The sequence below is a fragment of the Cutaneotrichosporon oleaginosum genome (assembly GCF_008065305.1).
Source record: "Cutaneotrichosporon oleaginosum strain ATCC 20508 chromosome Unknown ATCC20508_contig01, whole genome shotgun sequence".
Classification (NCBI taxonomy): domain Eukaryota; kingdom Fungi; phylum Basidiomycota; class Tremellomycetes; order Trichosporonales; family Trichosporonaceae; genus Cutaneotrichosporon; species Cutaneotrichosporon oleaginosum.
Window position 1 is genome coordinate 3,378,568 of NW_027072170.1, and position 17,877 is coordinate 3,396,444.

The following is a 17,877-nucleotide window of genomic DNA, read 5'->3' on the forward strand; positions in this document are numbered from 1 at the left end:
GTTCACACGCACGCCCACAGCCCACACTACCCCTCACCCCGAGCCCACAGCCATATTCATTGCACACTCGACGCCCTGCACACTCACCTACACTCTGCGCACCGACGACCCTTTCGTCACCTCCACTTCAAAAGTGCCTATGACGGCAGTTGCAGGTGTGCGGGATAACTGTCAGACGACAACCATCCTGGCTCGTGAGTGACTCTCGAGTGCTTAGCTGCCCTCGCACCTCTGGTGGCGGTAGCCAGGCCCGAGCCGCCCTCTTGCTGCTACTCGGTGGCGCGGACGCAGCTCATCGCTCCCGAATTGTTGTAATGTAACGTTTGCTGATCCTTCCTCCAGCCTCGCTGCCGCGGTCGCACCGTCCCGTAACACGGCCGTACTACGGGATTGATTCCACTGTAGAATCTGGCGGAATAGCAGACGACTATTACTACGACGACGACGACGAAGATTACGAGGAAGACGGAGAAGAGGACCACTACGGAGTAGACGAATATTACGACGGCATTGACTTTGGTGAGTCCGCACTAGTCCTCGACCGCGACTGCGTGATTGAGAACGCACCGATCAATGATCAGAGCCGTCGCGGCGAGGCTTCGTAGAGTGCAGTGTGCTGATGTGCGCTCGCTGCCATGCTTCCCTGCTTGCTCGCTTGCTCGCTACTACTTATTCCCATCGCCGCCACTCGTCGCTCCGCCATCAACCGCCCTCGCCTGCTCACATTTCCTACATATATCATGCCCCTGCACTTTGGTCTTGGAACAACACTTTCATCTGGATCGTGTCCATTCTCGGGCTGTTGGTATCCGCGCACCTTTCGCCATTGTCTCTGCTCTGCGTGCCGATTTCTGCGCACCGCTGCGATGAACACAGACGAGTGCTACACAGAGGATCTAGGTACCATGTGGCCCTCCCCCGTCGAGAACCGACTTACCGCGAACGGTGACGCACCAGCGGAATCTGGGAGCGCCAACGCGGCCTTTCATGTGAGTTACATCTATCCCACTCTCACTTCCTCTTCATTCACCACTGCCCATTGCTTGCACTGCTGACACACCCTCTCTCCGCTGTCCACACCATGCATCATGCCTCAAACCCGCACACGTCGTAAACCCACCGTCGCCCCACCGCGCGTCTTCTCTGCCCACTTCGTACCGCACGTCATCAAACCAAATGCCAAACGTAAACAACCTCTGGTCTGGCCTTCCGCTATTGCCGCCGACCAGCCCGATGACGACCGCCTGTCATGCCTGGGTCTCCCCCTCTCTCTTCCTTACGAGGTCGAGTCCCTCGCGGATATGGACGCTCGCCTCGAGGTAATCGTTACCCGCTTGGTGGAGTGTGTCAAGGCCCGCGAGTGGTCGATCGGGTTCCGCATGTGGACCTCCGCACTTAACATGTGAGCCTCACAAATGATTCCCACCCTCGCACCCCACGCTGACGCGGCTCAGATGGATAAGCATGGGATACCCCATGAAGAAGGAGATCAAGGTTCGGCTCATATTCCTTTTCTACGAGATCCTCTGTGAGTTGCGGCCGACTTAAGCATGTCTGACGCGCCCCAGTTATTCCGGGGCTGAGCACGTCCTTTGTTGAAGACCGGGCCAATGACCTGACCGCGTTCCTGAGGTGAGATTGCACTTCTGGTGTACCACATCTGACCAGCAGTGACCGGTCCTTGACCATCCACGACTTGCGCATGCCGTGGCGCCCGCTGTACGATGCATTGTACAACGAGCTGTTCCCCCACCCCAACAAACTCGCGCGCCATACCGTCAATTTGGCTCCAGTCTACCTCAATGTCGCCGAGACGGCCCAGAGATTCTTCCACCCCGGAGAGGTGGACGAGATGCTCGAGGTCATTTTGCCTCAGTTTGACCCGAGCATGGACTCGATTTTGGCGACGCAGCTCTTCCTTGTTCACTTCCTTCCCATCACTCACTGCGAGAAGTGGCTGCCCCTTGGTATGTCCCACCCGTCCGTAATTTTGCTGATTTTGCAGTGTTCCGGATGTGGTACGGCCTTAACAGCGGCCTGTGGGACGACCAGGCTTCCGACCTGATCGGCCAGTTGGCGATCACCCATGTCGACCCGGCTCGTTCAGATCCCTCCATTCTTAGTCGCATTCCGCGCGGCCGCACTAACACTCTCGAAGAACAGGCTCGCAACCCCTCCACCCGAAAGGCCTATCGCCAACACAAGGCGCGCTTGCTGGACGTGGAAGGAAAGATTGCCGAGGACGATGATGGCCTCAACTATTGGGTCGACCCCGACCTCCTTCCACCCGAGGAAGGCCTAGGGGATCCGAACTGGCGTGGCATCCGCAAAGATGTTGGCGTGTTCACGGATGAGCAATTCGAGTTCATCATGTCCAAGTGTCTGCGATCCCTGAGTGAGTCTTTCTGTGCTTTCACCGCACACAGTTAACAGCTTAGACGTGCCCGTGGGAGGGAGCCTGGCGTCGCAGAACAGCATGTCCATCACTGCTGCTGACGCGCGTACGAGTAAGAAGATCCTTGACGCGAAAAAGCCCATCGACCGCACTCAGAGTCTCGCTGAGGTCATCATTTACAGCATGGCTGAGGACTCACCTGTTATGCCCTTCGGCACAAACAGCGCACCCACACGCGCCGCAACGCCCGCCGAGCCGCACCACCCTACTTACACCGGCAACCACCTTGACCCTCTGGCGCGCGTGAAGAACGGCTACACTGCCATGTCGAGATCCGGCAGTACCGACTCCCTCGCCGCTGCCGGTGAGCGCATCGAAGCCAGCAAGCGGTATCTCGCGGGCTCCAAGGCACTGGACCACCTCTCCAACCTGATCACAAGTTGCGAAACCTTTTTCCACCCCAGTAACGCTGGCCCGTGGTCCGCTTTCTTGACTGCTTTCCTCTCCCACCTCACCAACAACTTTGTGCAGCGCTGGAAGCAGGAGGAGGAGCCGTCATGCAAGACGCCTCCTGAGTGGCGCCTCACGCCGGAGATCAAGCGCGCCTTCGTGCTCTGCCTCCGCCCCGTCGCGCTGTCAGCCATGTTCAACAAGGACATGGAGTCGGCTCAGCCTGCCATCTCGACTCTGCGTCGCCTGGCGCTCCTCGAGCCTGACTTGGTCATGCCTGCGATCATGGAACGCGCCGTACCGTCGCTGCAGGGTCTGGAGGAGACTCAGCGCACGGCTTCAGTCACGTTCGCTGTCGCTGCTGTTGCCTTCCCCATGGCAGGACGTCAGCTGTGGCGTTACGGTGGCATGTATGTCGCCGACATCTTCACGCTGCTCCTGCCCGGTATCGACCTCAATGACCCCACAAAAACTGGGCTGTCATGTATGGCAATCTGCAACATGGTCGACTACATCCGCATCGCCGACATTTCCGAGGTCGACGAGGACAAGGCAAGGGCTGTCAAACCTGGCTCACGTGCCCTGCGCACCTCCCCCCGCATAGTTGTTGAAGACGACCCGAACGACCCAATCACCAACGACTTTGAGTCTCTCAACGACGACGAGGTCAACGAGCGCGTCCGTATGTCGACCGCTGCCTTCCGGGAATGGGTACCAGAGTTCCTTGGTCGCGTCCTTCTCCTGTTCGCTAACCTTCCCGAGGAAGGCGGCAAGACTGGCCGAGCTGGCGGCAAGACGGAAATGTTGACTTTGCAGAGTGTGCTGCACACTTGCGGTGCCATTTTCGCTGCGCTGGACGACAAGCTCTTTGACGCTGCTCTGGAGCAAGTTGTCGAATACGCGACTACTACGACTCGCTCTAATGCTGTGGACGCTGTGGGCGAGCTCATCAAGAACCTGTCAGCAGCCAACGCGACCAAGGTGTTTGAGCGGCTTTTCCCAATCTGTCGCCAGCGTATCATCAGCGAGCTCAAGGCGGGCGCATCGTCTACCCGAACCACCACCACCTCCATTCCCAGGCCGTCGGACGCACCACTCCACTGGTGGCAGTCCATCCTCTACGGCCTGCTGGTGCCTGGACGCCTCAACCTGCCCAAGCATCGCGCAGACTATATCGATCTGCTCAAGGTTATGCTCCAGAATACCTACTCGGAGCGTGGCTGGGCCTGGACCGGCAAGATTGTCGAGAAGACACTCAGCTGCCTCACGGCTCTTTACCTCGAGGAGATGAACCTGCTCAATAAGCCTGACCGTGACAGCGCGGACTTTAAGCTCAACCACACTCTCTGGTGGGGCAAGCTGTACCGCGCCAACGAAGCGCTGCCGCAGTGGAAGCGTCCGAACGACGCCGACATTGACATGGCTTTGGAAGTTGTCGGCCTCGCCGACGAGGCGGTCACTACGCTCGAAGCTCTTCTTGAGACGCGCACCGGCGATCAAGTGTGGATCAACGACTTCTGCCGTGCCATGAACCTCGTGGATGAAGTGTTGCTGGGAACATACTCGCTCATCCAGGAGAGAGAGGAGCTGAAGAAGGGCGGTAGAGTGGCACCGTCCTACATCCCCCCGGAGCTGTGGAAGCTCCTGCCGCCGTACAAGGCAGGCTTCCTCCTGACGGACCCCAACGACCCGCGCTACCAGCGTGTAATGCAGTTCCGCACGCGCACTGGAGAGATGCTGCACCGCGCCGCCGATATCATGCGCACCGCCGGTGACTCGGACAGCTCAGTCGACAGCGTCAAGCTTCTCGTCGCAACGATCGGGTCGTGGCTTGTCTCGTACGGCATGCGCTCTAAGAAGTACCAGGGCGCGTCGGCGGCTTACGAGAACCTCCAGGCCAGCAAACGCATGTATGAGGGTCAGCGCAAGCAACACCGCTCCGTACTTTTGGGTGCCGCACAGGTGCACCACAGCAACCGTCTCATGACGGCCAGCTACTACCGGGTCCGCTCGGAGCTGGACGACAAGCTTATTACAAGCATGCTCGAGTTCTGTCTCTCGCCGTTTGTGCGCATTCGTCGCCGCGCGCAGTCGCAGCTTGACTCGATCACCAAGACATACCGTGGCTCGTGGGTTCTCTGCTTCCCCACGCTCTTCGACGCGCTCCAGCCCGGGAACGACCCAGACCGCATGAAGGGTGCACTCTACGTGCTGCGCTACAACATCGTCGGTCTCGCACGCATGGCGCGCGATTGGCGCGGCTTGGTCGACCTGGTTGACTGCCTTCTCGGCGCGCACCACGAGACTAAGGCCTCCATCCAGACGTTGGTCGGTAAAGCGATCGACGAACTCCTCTCTAAGATGCGCGAGCCTGTCATGTTCAGGCTCAATCTGAGAGTCGAGGCGACTGACAAGGCCGCCGACGATCTGATTGCTGTGACTGGTGGCCCTATCAAGCCCAGCGAAGCGGTAATCAGGGCCACAGATGAGGGCGAGGTTGCCCGCTTGGCTTTCCAGGACGAGCAGTACGACACTCTTGTGGACCACGTTCGTGCCACCACTGAAGACCCGACATTGAACTGGAGGTACCAGCAGTCCGCCGCGCGCTTCCTGTATTCACTCACGCGCCGCGACCGTCCCACGGACCCGCGCCTGCTCGAGTTCTTCCTCACCAATGTTGGAAACTCTCATCCCCGCATCCGCGACTACGGATCAGCGGGTCTCACCCGTATACTGTTCCAGGCGACCATGCGCACCTTTGCTCAGGACTCGCTCGAGCGCCTCTTCCTGCAAGAGCCTTACGACCCCTTCGCCCGCACCCTCGACCTCACGAACGTTGGGCCCGACTTCACGCAGAAGTACCTTGCCGCCTTCCGCGAGCCACCTCAGGACGACTCGGTGCTCCAGGACCGCATCGACACTGGATGGCTGTGCTGGGGACGTGAGATGGAAGTGTCGCGGTTCTCCGGCTGGGACGAGCAAGTCTTCCACCTTGAGCCAGCCTGCAAGCCGGCAGTTGACCTTGTTCAGAACACGATCAACGATCCGGCATGGTGGCAGCGTCTGTCCGACTTCTGGTCGCAAGAGGAGACACGTAACTATCCCTCCGCAAACCACATCGACCTCATCCTGTCGCTCTGCCAGGTGATCGGTCGCCCGATCCTTGACCAGATCAAGCCCATTGTCACAAAGATGCTCGCGGACATGGACGCCAAGAAGGTCTATGATCGCCACATCACTCGTGCCATGTGGGAGCTTCTTGCTGGTCTGCTTCGCGGTACCTGGGAGTGGCCCGGCAAGGATCGCAAGGAATTCTGGGACTGGTTCACGCCGTTGCTGCCGGAGCTGTTCCGCAACATTCGTCAGGACACGGTCAAATGCTGGGACATCACTGTGGAGTACGTTCTCCACGAGCAGGACCCGCGCCGCTACAAGCCCCTGGTTGACTTTATGCTCGACACGGCCTTGGCCGCGGACTTCCAGGGCGGCTCGGCGTTCGACCTCAGCCGTCGCGTACAGCTCTGTCGCTCGGTGCTGCGCTGTCTGCGCTGGCGCTTCGAGGCATGGTCACCTGAATTTGCGCAGCTCTATTTCAAGGCGCTCGACTGCCCGTACGCCGACGTCCGCGCGCTGATAGGCTCGGTCCTCAACGGCCTCGACCAGCTCAAGTGGAACGCCTCGTATCCGTCGGCGCATGCCCTTGTGGACGCTGTATTGGCCGACCCCGAGTGCAACTTGGACATCATGGGTATCCGTAACCCGCCCTTCCAGTCACAGTTGACGGAAATTGTCGCCCGCCTCCAGGAGCTGCGCAAGGAGCGTCCTCACGGCCCCAAGGCTGTTATGTCGGCTCACGACACGACGGCGGTGACAAGTGAGTGTAGAAGATACTCTGTGGACACAGCTGACAACAGTGATGCACTGGCTCACGATTGAGCTTTCGGATGTGCATGCCGTCGGCACATTCCCGTATCTCATCCCCATTCTTCCGGAGATCTTCGAGCTGCGCGAGATGAACGACAACAACGAGATGCAGGCCATAGCCGGCCGCCTTCTCGCCTGGATAACCTCGATCACACCAGCGTTCCAGCTGGTTGAACCGCTCATGATGCAGCTCATCTCCATTCTGCAACACTCGACAGTGAGTTCACCTTGCACAAGCACGCTGACTGCAGTCGTGGCGCACCAAGATGCACTGCATGCCAGTGCTGTCCCTCACGTACTTCCGCAACCTGTCGCTGTTGTCGGAGCCGTGCAAGGCCAAATGTCTCGACGTCATCTCCACGTGTCTCAAGGACCTGAACCAAGAGGTGCGCGAGATGGCGTCGGTAACTCTGGGCAGTTTCCTTCGCTGCTCGCAGCGCTCCATGGTGATCGTCCTCAAGGACCGATTCACGCGGGAGATCAACACCATCAAGGTTCCTCGCCACTTCCTCGAGCCTGGCGTCGTCAATCCAGCGTACCAGGCCAAGATTGTCGAACTGCACGCTGCTGTACTTGGCGCAGTCGCGATCGTCGAGGCATTCCCCTACACCGTCCCCAAGTTCATTCCCCCCCTCCTGGCCGATGTGCTCGCGCCTCGCGTCTCGGAGCCGATGCCCATCTCCGCCACTATCCGGACGAGCATCGCCTCCTTCAAGCGCACCCACGAGAAGTACCAGGAACGCATGTCCGAGGACCAGTTGTCGTCGATGAACTACGCCCAGGCGGGCAACTCATACTGTGAGCTTGCAGTGAGGTACAAGCTAACCTGCAGACGTTTAGTGCATGAAGAGAGAAGGCAAGAACAAGTAGAGAAGTGCATGTGGCAGTGTCAGCAACTGTGAATTATAGAATGCAATGCAAGGCATCCGTCTCGGAAATGGTGGAGAGTGTGAAGCGAAAGGGAGAGAGGGTGTACACACTCGTAGCTCGACCTCGTCCTCCTCGCCGTAGCCACTTATACAATACCCGTTCACCGTACCCACGACAGACATGTTGTATAGAGCCATGCACATATGTTCTGGCGCCTTTCTGCCGTCATAGCTGGTGGTTGGTGGACGCGTGGACGAGTCGTCTTCCTAAGACGGTACACTTGGGGGTAGCGGCATTTGCCACCCAACTGCCCTCAGAGTCGAGGTGGAGGTTGATGCAACAGGCATGACGCGTGACGCGTTCGTCCAGCTCGATTTCGCTCTCCATGTCCACATCGCATCCACCATGAAGATGCCGGAACCACACGTCCGCGCATGGTACTGGTACGCCTTTGCAGCCGAGGTGTTTGCGGCGTGTGCGATGGTGCGTCAGCATTGTCCCAGACTGAGCTGATCTTAGGCCATCTTTCTCCCAATCACACTCGAACGTGGGTGGATTCGAGGGACGTAGCTGATATCAGAAATGGCGCGCGAGATCGGGTTGGAGGCGCCAGACTACACAAACCCGTGCTCGCGAGAGAAGCCATTGCCGGGAGCAACGCCAGTGGCGTGTCGTGCCCATATCTTGGGTCGATGGGTCGACACGGCCAGTTTCTCGATGTATGTCAAGTCGACCGCCGTCTTCCTACAGGCCCTCGGTATCATCAGCATCGGGAAGCTCGCGGACAACGCGTACTGGCGGAAACGCTTGCTCCTCTCCTTTGCCGCTGTGGGGAGCATCACGGCCTCGCTCTTCCTCCTCATCCCCGGCTCGCCGGGACCATATCTCCCCGTGATCGCGGCGCTCATTACACTCGTCGGGAACATCACATATGCTGGGAGCATTGTGTGTGCGAACGCCTTCCTGCCGGGGTTGGCGAGGGAAGATCCAGAAGTGGTTGCGGCACGCGCGACCGCCGGTGACTCGGAAGGCGAGGAGCCCGAGGGCGGCTTGGATGAGAACGACGTGGCCTCCATCGCGGGGTCCGTGATTCTCCGTGTATCCGAGGAGAACGGCGAGGACGAGGCCCTCCTTACCTCCGCCACCCCGAAGTACGGCGCCGTTCTGTCACGCACGATGGCGCGCATCTCGTCGACGGGCGTCGCGATCGGTTTCTTCTCGGGCGTTGCCATGCTCGCCCTCCTCTCCGTCCCCGTTGTCCTCGGCGGCGGCTCCACACGCTCCCTTATGCTCGCCGTCGGTCTCTCCGCTGCCTGGTGGGGCGTATTTACGGTCCCCGCTGGCCTCGGTCTCCCTGGCGCTGCACCCTCGCCCGCGCCGCCAAACTGGCTTCCGGCGGCGTGGCGGCGCGTCGCGTCGATGATCACGCCGGCAGAAATCCGCCGCCTCCCAAACCTTTTCACCTACCTCCTAGCATGGATCTTTCTCTCTGATGGCTTCCACACAACGACCTACACTGCAATTCTGTATGCCAGCTCCCACCTCCACATGTCGCCCGCCAAGGTCATCATCATCGGGCTAGTCATGCAGCTCGTCGCGGTCGGGTCAAGCATCTATGCACCGCGGTTACAGCGTAAGCTTGGGCTGAGCAATCTCCGCTTGCTGGTGTACATCGTGATCGGGGCGCAGGCTTTGCCTCTGTACGCATGTGCAGGGCTCATCATTCCCGTCGGCGGGCTGAGGACCGAGGCGGAGATGTACGTTGCCGCGGCATGGTTTGGTTTCGTGAGTCGGCTTCACCGATCACCGAGTCTACTGACTCCAGCTTTACGGCCCATTCAACTCGTACGCCCGTGCGGTATATGCCGAGATCATCCCACCGGGGCACGAATCAACCTTCTTCTCCCTCTTCAGCTTGACGGACAAATCCGCCTCGTTCGTCGGCCCCCTAATCGTCGGCCTCATCGCCGACGCGACGGGCAACATCCGCCTCGGATTTGTGTTTTTGGCCGCAATGCTCGCCCTCCCGGTCCCCGTGCTGTTGCGCGTACACGTTCGCCGTGGCGTCGAGGAAGCGGCGGCGTGGTCCGCGCAAAGAGCGAGTGCGGCGTAGAGCGTGGATGGCATCACGGGCATCACTTGGGTATATTTCTCTCGCACACCCTCTTACATAGATATTGCACGCCATTATGTACAATCCTAACGTGTTCTGGGCGTTCTGATCTTATTAACTGCGACTATTCTGATTCTCGGCACAGGGACCATGCATTGCCCAGACCTTGGGTGTATTTATTGCGCGATGATGGAATAAGCCTATTTTAATGAACGAATTAGCGGCATCAGAATGGATTGGATGACGGCATGTAGATCGGGGGCGCGGAAGGCGCACATGCGGTGGCTGCGGATGGTAATGGCGGCCTTGGGCGGGATCCTGCTCGGTCCTCGGTCAGCATCGGCCAGCTCAAGCGGAGTGACACTCTTTTGCAGACCAGAACGTCTCATTCTTCATTTCACATCGCTCCTCTTCTCACCTCGACTCCTCACTGACTCTCCCTCACAGTCTCTTGACTTCTTGAGCGATGTCTGCATCGCCAGGGGACGGAGGTGAGGCCTCGGCCATGCAGTCCGCCCAAACGTCGGCGTTCCCATCTACCTCGGTCGACGCTAGCTCTGGGACAACGACACCCCGCCTCGCCTCAGCCTCCTACCCCCCAACATCCTCTCCAGCCCCCGCATCTCCCATGCCTCCCTCTGGCTCTCCAGCACCCGCGTCACCAGCACCCGGGGTTCGCGGCCCTCGCCCCCGCCCTCCGCGCCCAGTGCGATGCTACTCTCTCGAGGCGCTGCGCGATGATCCAGTTCACTTCCCCATGCCCACGCGGGCTCATCCCGTCCTAGAAAGTATGCCCGAGGTCTCCCCGCCGCTTCTGGGGTCGTCTGATCGCTCCGGCGCGCCCACCGAAGTCGACCCCGTCGGCTTTCCCGTGCCGCAGCCTGCGCCCCCTCCCTTCGACTCGTTGCGGTCTCAACCTTCCTCCGGGCCTTCCTCTTCCATTGCCCCGAGATCCTCTGCGCTGCCCGGCACCTTGCCTCCTCCTATTTTCGCCTCCGGATTAACCTCGCCAGTGCTCGCATCGCAACCCGCCTCCCCTACAGACTTTCAGCCTCTCCAGCCGACGCGTACCCGCCATCGCGCCCACACGGTGAGCGTTACAATGCCTTCGCAGATCCGTCATTCCAGATTTCGTCCTCTCGACAATGTCCGCGAGGCGGAGCGCCGCGCTAGCGCGCCCCGTGCGAGCGGGAGTGCGAGCGAGGAGTATGAGGGCGGAAGCTCTATCAACGTTCGCATGGGCTCCATGTCCGACGAGGGGCACGGGACTCCCCGCCGCAGGCGCCGCGCAAATACAGAGGTCATTTATGAAAACGGCGAGCTGCATGACGACGCGGTCGGCCTCCTCGACTGTGTTGACATGGAGGTCTCAACACGTGAGGCTAAGAACGCAGGATAATCTGACCGCAGTAAATCACCTGCAAAACGTCACGAACGGCATCATGTTCCCGAACATCCCACAGCTTTGGACGCGTCGGCCCACGCTCGTGATTCCTTCCACGCCTTCAGAGCACAGTCTTGGGTGAGCCGCGCTAGCTTCGCTGCGGGTAGGGGAACAATGCTGATAGTAGTGATGGCGTGGGTGGGGAGGGAGAAGAACAGAACATTCTCCCGCCGCCCGTCACGGCCAAGCGAAAGAGTCGATCAAGAGCAGGCACACTCACACGCATGTTTGGAATGGAGGCACAGCGGCCATCACTTGCATCACAAGCGGACGTCAGCCCGCCAGCCTCGGAGGCCGGATCGCTCGGCAAGTCGCGCACCGAGCAAAGAGAAGCAAAGGACGCAGGTGGTGATTTCGTGCCCCTCCAGCCTATACCTGCGTACAACAAGGACAAGTTGGAGGATGACGAATCTGAGGACGAGAGTGAAGCAGCCGTGGAGCACAGCTTGGACAAGCACCTGCGCAAGGTGCTTGTGCGGCAGCAGCGTAAAGCCAAGCTCAAGGCCTCGCTCAAGGGCTTGTGGGTATATCTCAAGACACCAATGGGCGTCATAACAGCGATCTACGGTTTCCTTGTCGTCTTTTGGGGCGCCGCTATCGTCTTATTCCTCCTGGGTTGGATTCCCACCTCGTCCAAGGATACGCAGGACAAGTGGGTCGAGATTTCGTCCCAGGTCGTGAATGGCTTGTTCACTATCACTGGTGTTGGTCTCATTCCCTGGCGCGCGATTGACACATATCGCATGAGTGTGATTTGGACTTTGCGCAAGCGGTTCCAGCGCCGATGCAAGAAGCGCGGGCTGCCACCTCTTGAGGATCCCGACGATCTCCCCGACCCCGCGACGTTGCCAGGGTATGAGGATGTGCTTACAGAGGCGGAGCACGACAGGCTTGTCGACCAGCAAACCAAGTTTGCCAAAAGCCAAACATGGTACCGGCCACATGCGACGGCAACCCACCGTGCGTTCCCGATGAGTCTGGCTCTCTGGAACACGATCGTGAGTTGATGCCGCCAGTAGCGCTGACCCTAGCTCATGGACGGTAACTCGTTCTTCCAGTGCCTGCTGTGTGGGTGTATGTGGGGCATGAATAGGCACACACGCCCGCCATGGACGACCGGCTCCCTCATTCCGCTCTCGTTCTTGTGTGGCATCGGCGCGGGTGTCCTCATCTGGCAGGGCGGAAAGCGGACGAAGAAGACGGCGGCTGTCGAGGACAAGCTCCGCAAAGCACTGGCGGTGCATGAGCCGGTTCCGGAACGCGTCAAGAAGCCCCGCCGCTCCACAGTCACGGGCACACTTTCGACGGGCGTCGACCCCGTTCTCAACGGCGAAGCTGCGAGACGACCGAAGCGCGCGGCAACGAGTGAGCTTCCTCACCTTTCAACGGGCGAGTACAGATTGGATCGCGAGGCCATTTTGGGCAGCGTCGCCGAAGCGGACGAGCCGATGTCTTACGAGCCGGCATCGGATTCACCCAGCTCGTTGAAGAAGCGGGAGCTCGGGGATGACGACGTCGTCGAGTTGAGGAGGGAGAGGAGTAGAGACCTGGGGCGGAGGACCTAGTGTACTAGCGCAATTCAGTGAGTGTACGATCTGGGCTGTTGAAACATGGCACGCATGCATAGTATGTCGACTGATATCCGACAAGATAACCAACCGTCGGCCGGCGGCCCGGGCGTGGGGGAGGCCCGAGAGCGAAGATGGCTGAACGAGGGCGGAACGCGTGGTGCGAGTGACAGGACAGGCTGAGGCTGAGCTTGGACACTCGAGTAACGACATGAACACTATGATGAACGTCTCATGCGCTCCGATCCCCCGGTCCCCCGGCCCCCGGGCATACTGTATACAGTACCGTGCAGGCAAAGAAAGGCGCGGTTCCCCCGTTCCACTCTCACGGGTCCCTCCAACATTCATCTCGTCTCTTATCCTCACATCTCCTCTCTTACTCTAATTCCCCCCTCATCCACTCACTCACACCTATTCCCACTCGTACCAACTACCAGGCCAGGTACGTTGGATTATCGCGCGTCAACTTCATGTCGCGTCTCATCCCCCTCTCTCGCACCTTGCTCGCTCCCACCAACCAATGTTTGCTGCATTCCACCAGTGCACGCACGGTGCACGGCCCCCGGGCGGCCGCGGGCGGGGCGCGCAGGAGCGTGGGCAGCTGGGCAGGCGACATTGCTCCACGTCGAGTAAATTCTGACGCGCAGTTACAGTCTCTTGTCGATCATCCCCTGCCGAAGCATCGACGCACATCCACCTTCGCCCCATTGCTCAGTGCTCGGAGCTCATTGTGCGCTCTCCGATTTCCGATCTCCTTCTTCTCAATTCATCATTTTGCCACTCTAGCCTTTCTCCCCACCTCCACCACCACCAACCTCGCCCTTCCACCAGTCTGAACAGTCGAGCCAGGACTTTGTTGTCCTTGGCTTCCCGATATCTCACCCATGACGACCATTGTCAAGACACTGCTCAAGAGTGCCATGCCAAAGGACAAGGACAAGAGCGGTAAAGTCAAGAAGAAAGACAAGGGTAAAGACAAGTCCCAGTCGCGTAGTATACACGTCAGCGGTAAGTCGCGTCGCGTCTCCGTTCCTGCCTACTTTTGGTTTGGTTGGTGGTTGGTGTGGCTGCGAATCACCGCGCCGACGGGCCATATCTGCGACCAACGCCTTCCTCGCCTCTCCCCTCCTCTCCACGGCCATCTCTCCCATTACTCTTTTTTGCCACCTCACCATGGGCCCCGTAATCATCCCCTTCTCCTCTGCCCCTCTACCATGCCCGTCCTCGCCGGCACACTGCTCGCAGCCGCTAACGTCAGTCGCGCCTACTCTTCCTCCAAAGTCAGTCAAGCCACCCGGCGTTGATCCACCACGTGCCACTACATGGGTCGGCAACTCGCCTCCGTTAGTTGCCACAGTGGCGCCGCCCCGTTTCACTGACCTTCGCGACACTGGCCACGACCCCAGTGCCCGAGACAAGGGTAAGTTGATCACTTGTGCTCCAAAGCCATCAACAAGCTTCGACGCTGATGGCAGTTGGGCCATGGATTCAGGCTCATGCCGGTTACACCGAAGGTTACGAGTTTCCCGAGGCGCCTCCCAATTTCCCGTCGCGTGAGTGAGCGTGTGAGCATGCTGACCCCAGGAACAAACTCCCCTGCCGCGACTGTTCATCCACAGGAGTCCATCTCCGTCATTGGCGTCGGACGTGGGGTTCCCCGCGGCCACCAGACAATGCAGAGCTTCTCTGCCCTCCAAGAAACACCAAGGGTATCCGCCCCTGCGCGCCCATTGAGCGAGGTCATGAGTCGTGGTGCTCCGGCTTACCAGGTGGGTTGAAACTGACCCGCTAGGTTTCGGATTTCCTGACGGCAGGCTCGCGCCACCAACTCTCCTACGACGGGCGCGTTTACTCGATCTCCTGCTTCTCGCGGTGCAGAATCATGCTCTGGTAACTCAGCTGTCACACCCAAGCCTCACCTGCATCAGCCCAGGCCTGAACACCCTTTTGATTATGCCGAAGCACAGGAGGCTCGCGAACGCGAGGAGAGGCGCCATGCGGAGCTTGCGGAAGCCGTCAGTGAGCAACGCCGTGTTGACCTCATCGCTGCAAGAGAGGCTGCAGAGGAAGCTGAGCGCGTCGCCCAACTTGTACATGCACGTCAGACTGCTGATCTGGAGCTCCGCGATCTCCTCAAGCAATTTGGCCCGGAAGATGCCGCCGCGCGTCGCGAGATGATACAAGACTACGCCTTGAAAGATGCGCAAGCTGAGTGTGAGATACGGGAGCGCCGCGAGCGCCAGGAGGCTTATGACGCTGCCCTCGCGCGGCTGGTCACACCTTTAATGGCTGGCAACATCCAGGACAAACATGACAGCAAGTGGGACAATGTCTTCAGCGCTGCAGACATGCGTCCGCGTGGCCTGCGGGACACCTTTAGCACCGAGTCGTTCGGCCACAAGCACCACGCGAACGGAAGGCCTATCCCTGCGCCCCTTTCCCAGGTTCCCCCTTCGCCCCAACCAGCGACGGTAATAAATGAGCGAGCTGCGCGCGCAGACACAATCTCCGAAGTAGGCGTAATGCTCCCCTGCGCTGACCTACAGCACTCCGCCAAGGTTGCGCCCAAGTCCCACAGGTCCAAGCGAGCGGACAAGCACACCCACAGGCATTCACACTCGCCCGCCCAGCTGCTGCAAAGCTCAGAGTTGACGCGCAACCTGACGTTTATCAAGTCCATCAACGAGCACGAGTTGGACGAGTCGGGCTCTGAAGCCGACGCAGTTTCGCAGATGACGAGACTAACGAAGATCGCCAAGCTTGTGGACGACAGCACATTCCACGACGATACGCTGTGCCAGCTCCTCGATGCGTCACGGCTCAACCTCATCGGCGATCAAGCCAAGAAGACGCTTATGCGCGCTGCCCGGAAGCGTGTCGAGGAATTGAAACGCAAAGTGATCCTGCACGAGGCCGACCAGAGTGCCGGCACTCCGCCTCTCAAAATCCACAAGAAGGTACCAGGTGGCAGCGCGCCCGTTACACCTAATGCCACAACAACCCCTCTTCCGCCTTGTGTCGCGGAGACCCCCCTTCCGGCCTGCCAACCATCTCAGCACCCAGCCGCCGCTGCAGCGGAATCCCGTCAGAATGAAGAGGTGCTGCGAGAGGTGAGTTACTCCCAGCGTATGCCATTGACTCTCAGATCTGCGATCGCCTTATTAAGCTCTCGGCTGCGTTCGAAGCCGCTCAGAACAGAGGTAATTTTGATATCCCAGGCGGCTTCTCAGCAGGCAATGTCCCCCAAATGCAACCACAGGCTCAAATGTACCCGCCGATGGCTGTCGACGTGCCAACCCAAGGTGGCTTTCAGACACTGCCACAGGCCCCTCTGGTCTTTCAGCAACCACCACCACCAGCACCACCACAAGGTTACCACAAATTCGAGGAGCAGCCGCTACCCGATATGACCCAGCGGGTGGGCCCAAACGGATACATACCCACCGGTGGCCACGCAGACGAGTACATGATGGGTGGCGGATCGATTCACTCGATTCCTACCACGGCGCAGGAACCTGTTGCCAAGGACGCCCCTTCGCCCGTTCCATCTTCGCCTGTCGCAGTAACACAAGATACGCCAAAGGCAACGCCCAGGTCTGCGCCACAGTTGGTGCCCGAATCGGAAAGGACGGAGGCATCCAAAGTTGGGACCGAAGGCTCCAGGGCTGCATCAAAGGCTTCCAAGGCCGCTACTAAAACATCTCGGGGCGTACCGACAGAGGCCTACGTTTCTCGAGCCTCAACACAGGCAGCTTCGGCAGTGCCATCCTCCGCTCGGACACCCACCGGCCCCATCATCAACATCTTCTCTCCCACGACTATTCAAGGCGAGCCAACTCAGTCGCGGGCTTTCACAGAGGTTCCAAGCACACCAGCACAACAGCAGCCAGTGTCGAGCCCCCCAACCACAGACCCATCCACAGGAACACACACTGTGCGAAGCCGACAGTCTGTCCCACCAGGAACCTCGAGCTCATCCCGTGCTCAGCCTCCCGCCCAGGTCGTAGTGCTGGAGAGAGAGCTTCCTCCGCTTCCAGAGAGCGTGGCGTCGCACCTCACTCGTACGACGACCAAGCCCGGCGAGCCACCCACCACGGTGGCGGCGGCAAGGGCAATCTCGCGGGCCGTCACATCGGCGAGCAATTCAACCCCAGGCCCCGAGTACGACAGTGGTGGCCAAACAACAGTCGCCACTCACGTCGTAGGCGGTGAGCGGCCATGGGACATAGTCGTGCGCCGGCTGCATGCCATGGCAGCTGTGTGGCAGGAGGACAACTTTGAACGCGCCATGAACAGTGCCAGCCTCAAGCGCGAGCTCGACATTGTACCCCTCACCATCTACACCATGACCATATACAAGTCGTAGGTTCCACCCCTTGGAAATACCCGCTCACCTCAGATACCTCCGCAACCGGCTTACCGCATTGAACCCCATGCCGGCCGACAAGCTTCTCGTGGCCCCCGTGCATGCTGAGACGATCAATAGCTACATCTTTGCCGTGAGCATATTTCCAAAGGAAGCATTAGCTGACAACTAGAAGAAGTATAACGAGGCAGCCGCTCTGCTCACCGATCTTTGGTCGCCACTCAGCAACAGCCCCCCGCGCGTGATCATTGCCATGACAAAGCACGGGTATCAGGAAGGCTGGCTAGCGCACCGTTGGGATCTAACGACCGGTCACCTCACTTCGCACCACTGCGTGCACATCGAAACACGCATTGACCCGTACGATAAGCGTACGTCGATCTGCCATACACAGACGCTGACACCAGGGCCGTTCAACTGGTGGCATGCCATTCGCGCGGCTTTCCCGGAGCGTGGTGTTTTTGAGCCACGCCTCTTGCTGGAGCGCAATGTTCGGCACGTTTACACTGCCACACCCAGTGATAACTCCTTGCGAGCCGCCCTCGTCACCCGCAATCTTCTGAAGTACGCCCCGCTTATACAACGGAGCCACAGCTAATAGCAGCGGAAACAAGAGCGATGTCGACCACGGGCTGAGCAACCTCCGCGATACCGTGTGGAAGATGACGCAACAGTTGCTCAAGAAAAAGCAGGCGGGCGAGCTCCTCCCTGGCCCAGCCAGTGCCTAGCCCCCTCTCCATTTCTTAC

The 17,877-nt window shown here is 59.5% G+C and overlaps 4 protein-coding genes across 4 annotated transcripts; all 4 read left to right on the forward strand.

Annotated features, from left to right (window-relative positions):
* Window positions 1-1,088: 1,088 nt before the first annotated feature.
* On the forward strand, window positions 1,089-7,671 carry COLE_01367 (uncharacterized protein; the record flags this gene model as incomplete). The annotated part of the gene is made up of 9 exons (XM_018426131.1): window positions 1,089-1,402; window positions 1,455-1,528; window positions 1,569-1,632; window positions 1,672-1,967; window positions 2,006-2,395; window positions 2,439-2,596; window positions 2,705-6,719; window positions 6,760-6,986; window positions 7,021-7,671. The coding sequence occupies 9 exons, from the start codon at window positions 1,089-1,091 to the stop codon at window positions 7,669-7,671; spliced, it is 6,189 nt and encodes a 2,062-aa protein (XP_018282949.1).
* A 373-nt stretch (window positions 7,672-8,044) lies between these two features.
* Window positions 8,045-9,752, forward strand: COLE_01368 (uncharacterized protein; the record flags this gene model as incomplete). The annotated part of the gene is made up of 4 exons (XM_018420615.2): window positions 8,045-8,122; window positions 8,159-8,186; window positions 8,220-9,424; window positions 9,465-9,752. The coding sequence occupies 4 exons, from the start codon at window positions 8,045-8,047 to the stop codon at window positions 9,750-9,752; spliced, it is 1,599 nt and encodes a 532-aa protein (XP_018282948.1).
* A 466-nt stretch (window positions 9,753-10,218) lies between these two features.
* On the forward strand, window positions 10,219-12,761 carry COLE_01369 (uncharacterized protein; the record flags this gene model as incomplete). Its single annotated transcript, XM_018426262.2, has 4 exons — window positions 10,219-11,128; window positions 11,163-11,274; window positions 11,324-12,194; window positions 12,228-12,761. 4 exons carry the CDS (start codon window positions 10,219-10,221, stop codon window positions 12,759-12,761), a joined length of 2,427 nt encoding a protein of 808 aa, XP_018282947.1.
* An 887-nt stretch (window positions 12,762-13,648) lies between these two features.
* On the forward strand, window positions 13,649-17,858 carry COLE_01370 (uncharacterized protein; the record flags this gene model as incomplete). Its single annotated transcript, XM_018426261.2, has 11 exons — window positions 13,649-13,772; window positions 14,023-14,184; window positions 14,240-14,317; window positions 14,349-14,533; window positions 14,579-15,277; window positions 15,311-15,874; window positions 15,910-17,126; window positions 17,164-17,263; window positions 17,303-17,501; window positions 17,538-17,694; window positions 17,735-17,858. 11 exons carry the CDS (start codon window positions 13,649-13,651, stop codon window positions 17,856-17,858), a joined length of 3,609 nt encoding a protein of 1,202 aa, XP_018282946.1.
* Between the last annotated feature and the right edge of the window lie 19 nt (window positions 17,859-17,877).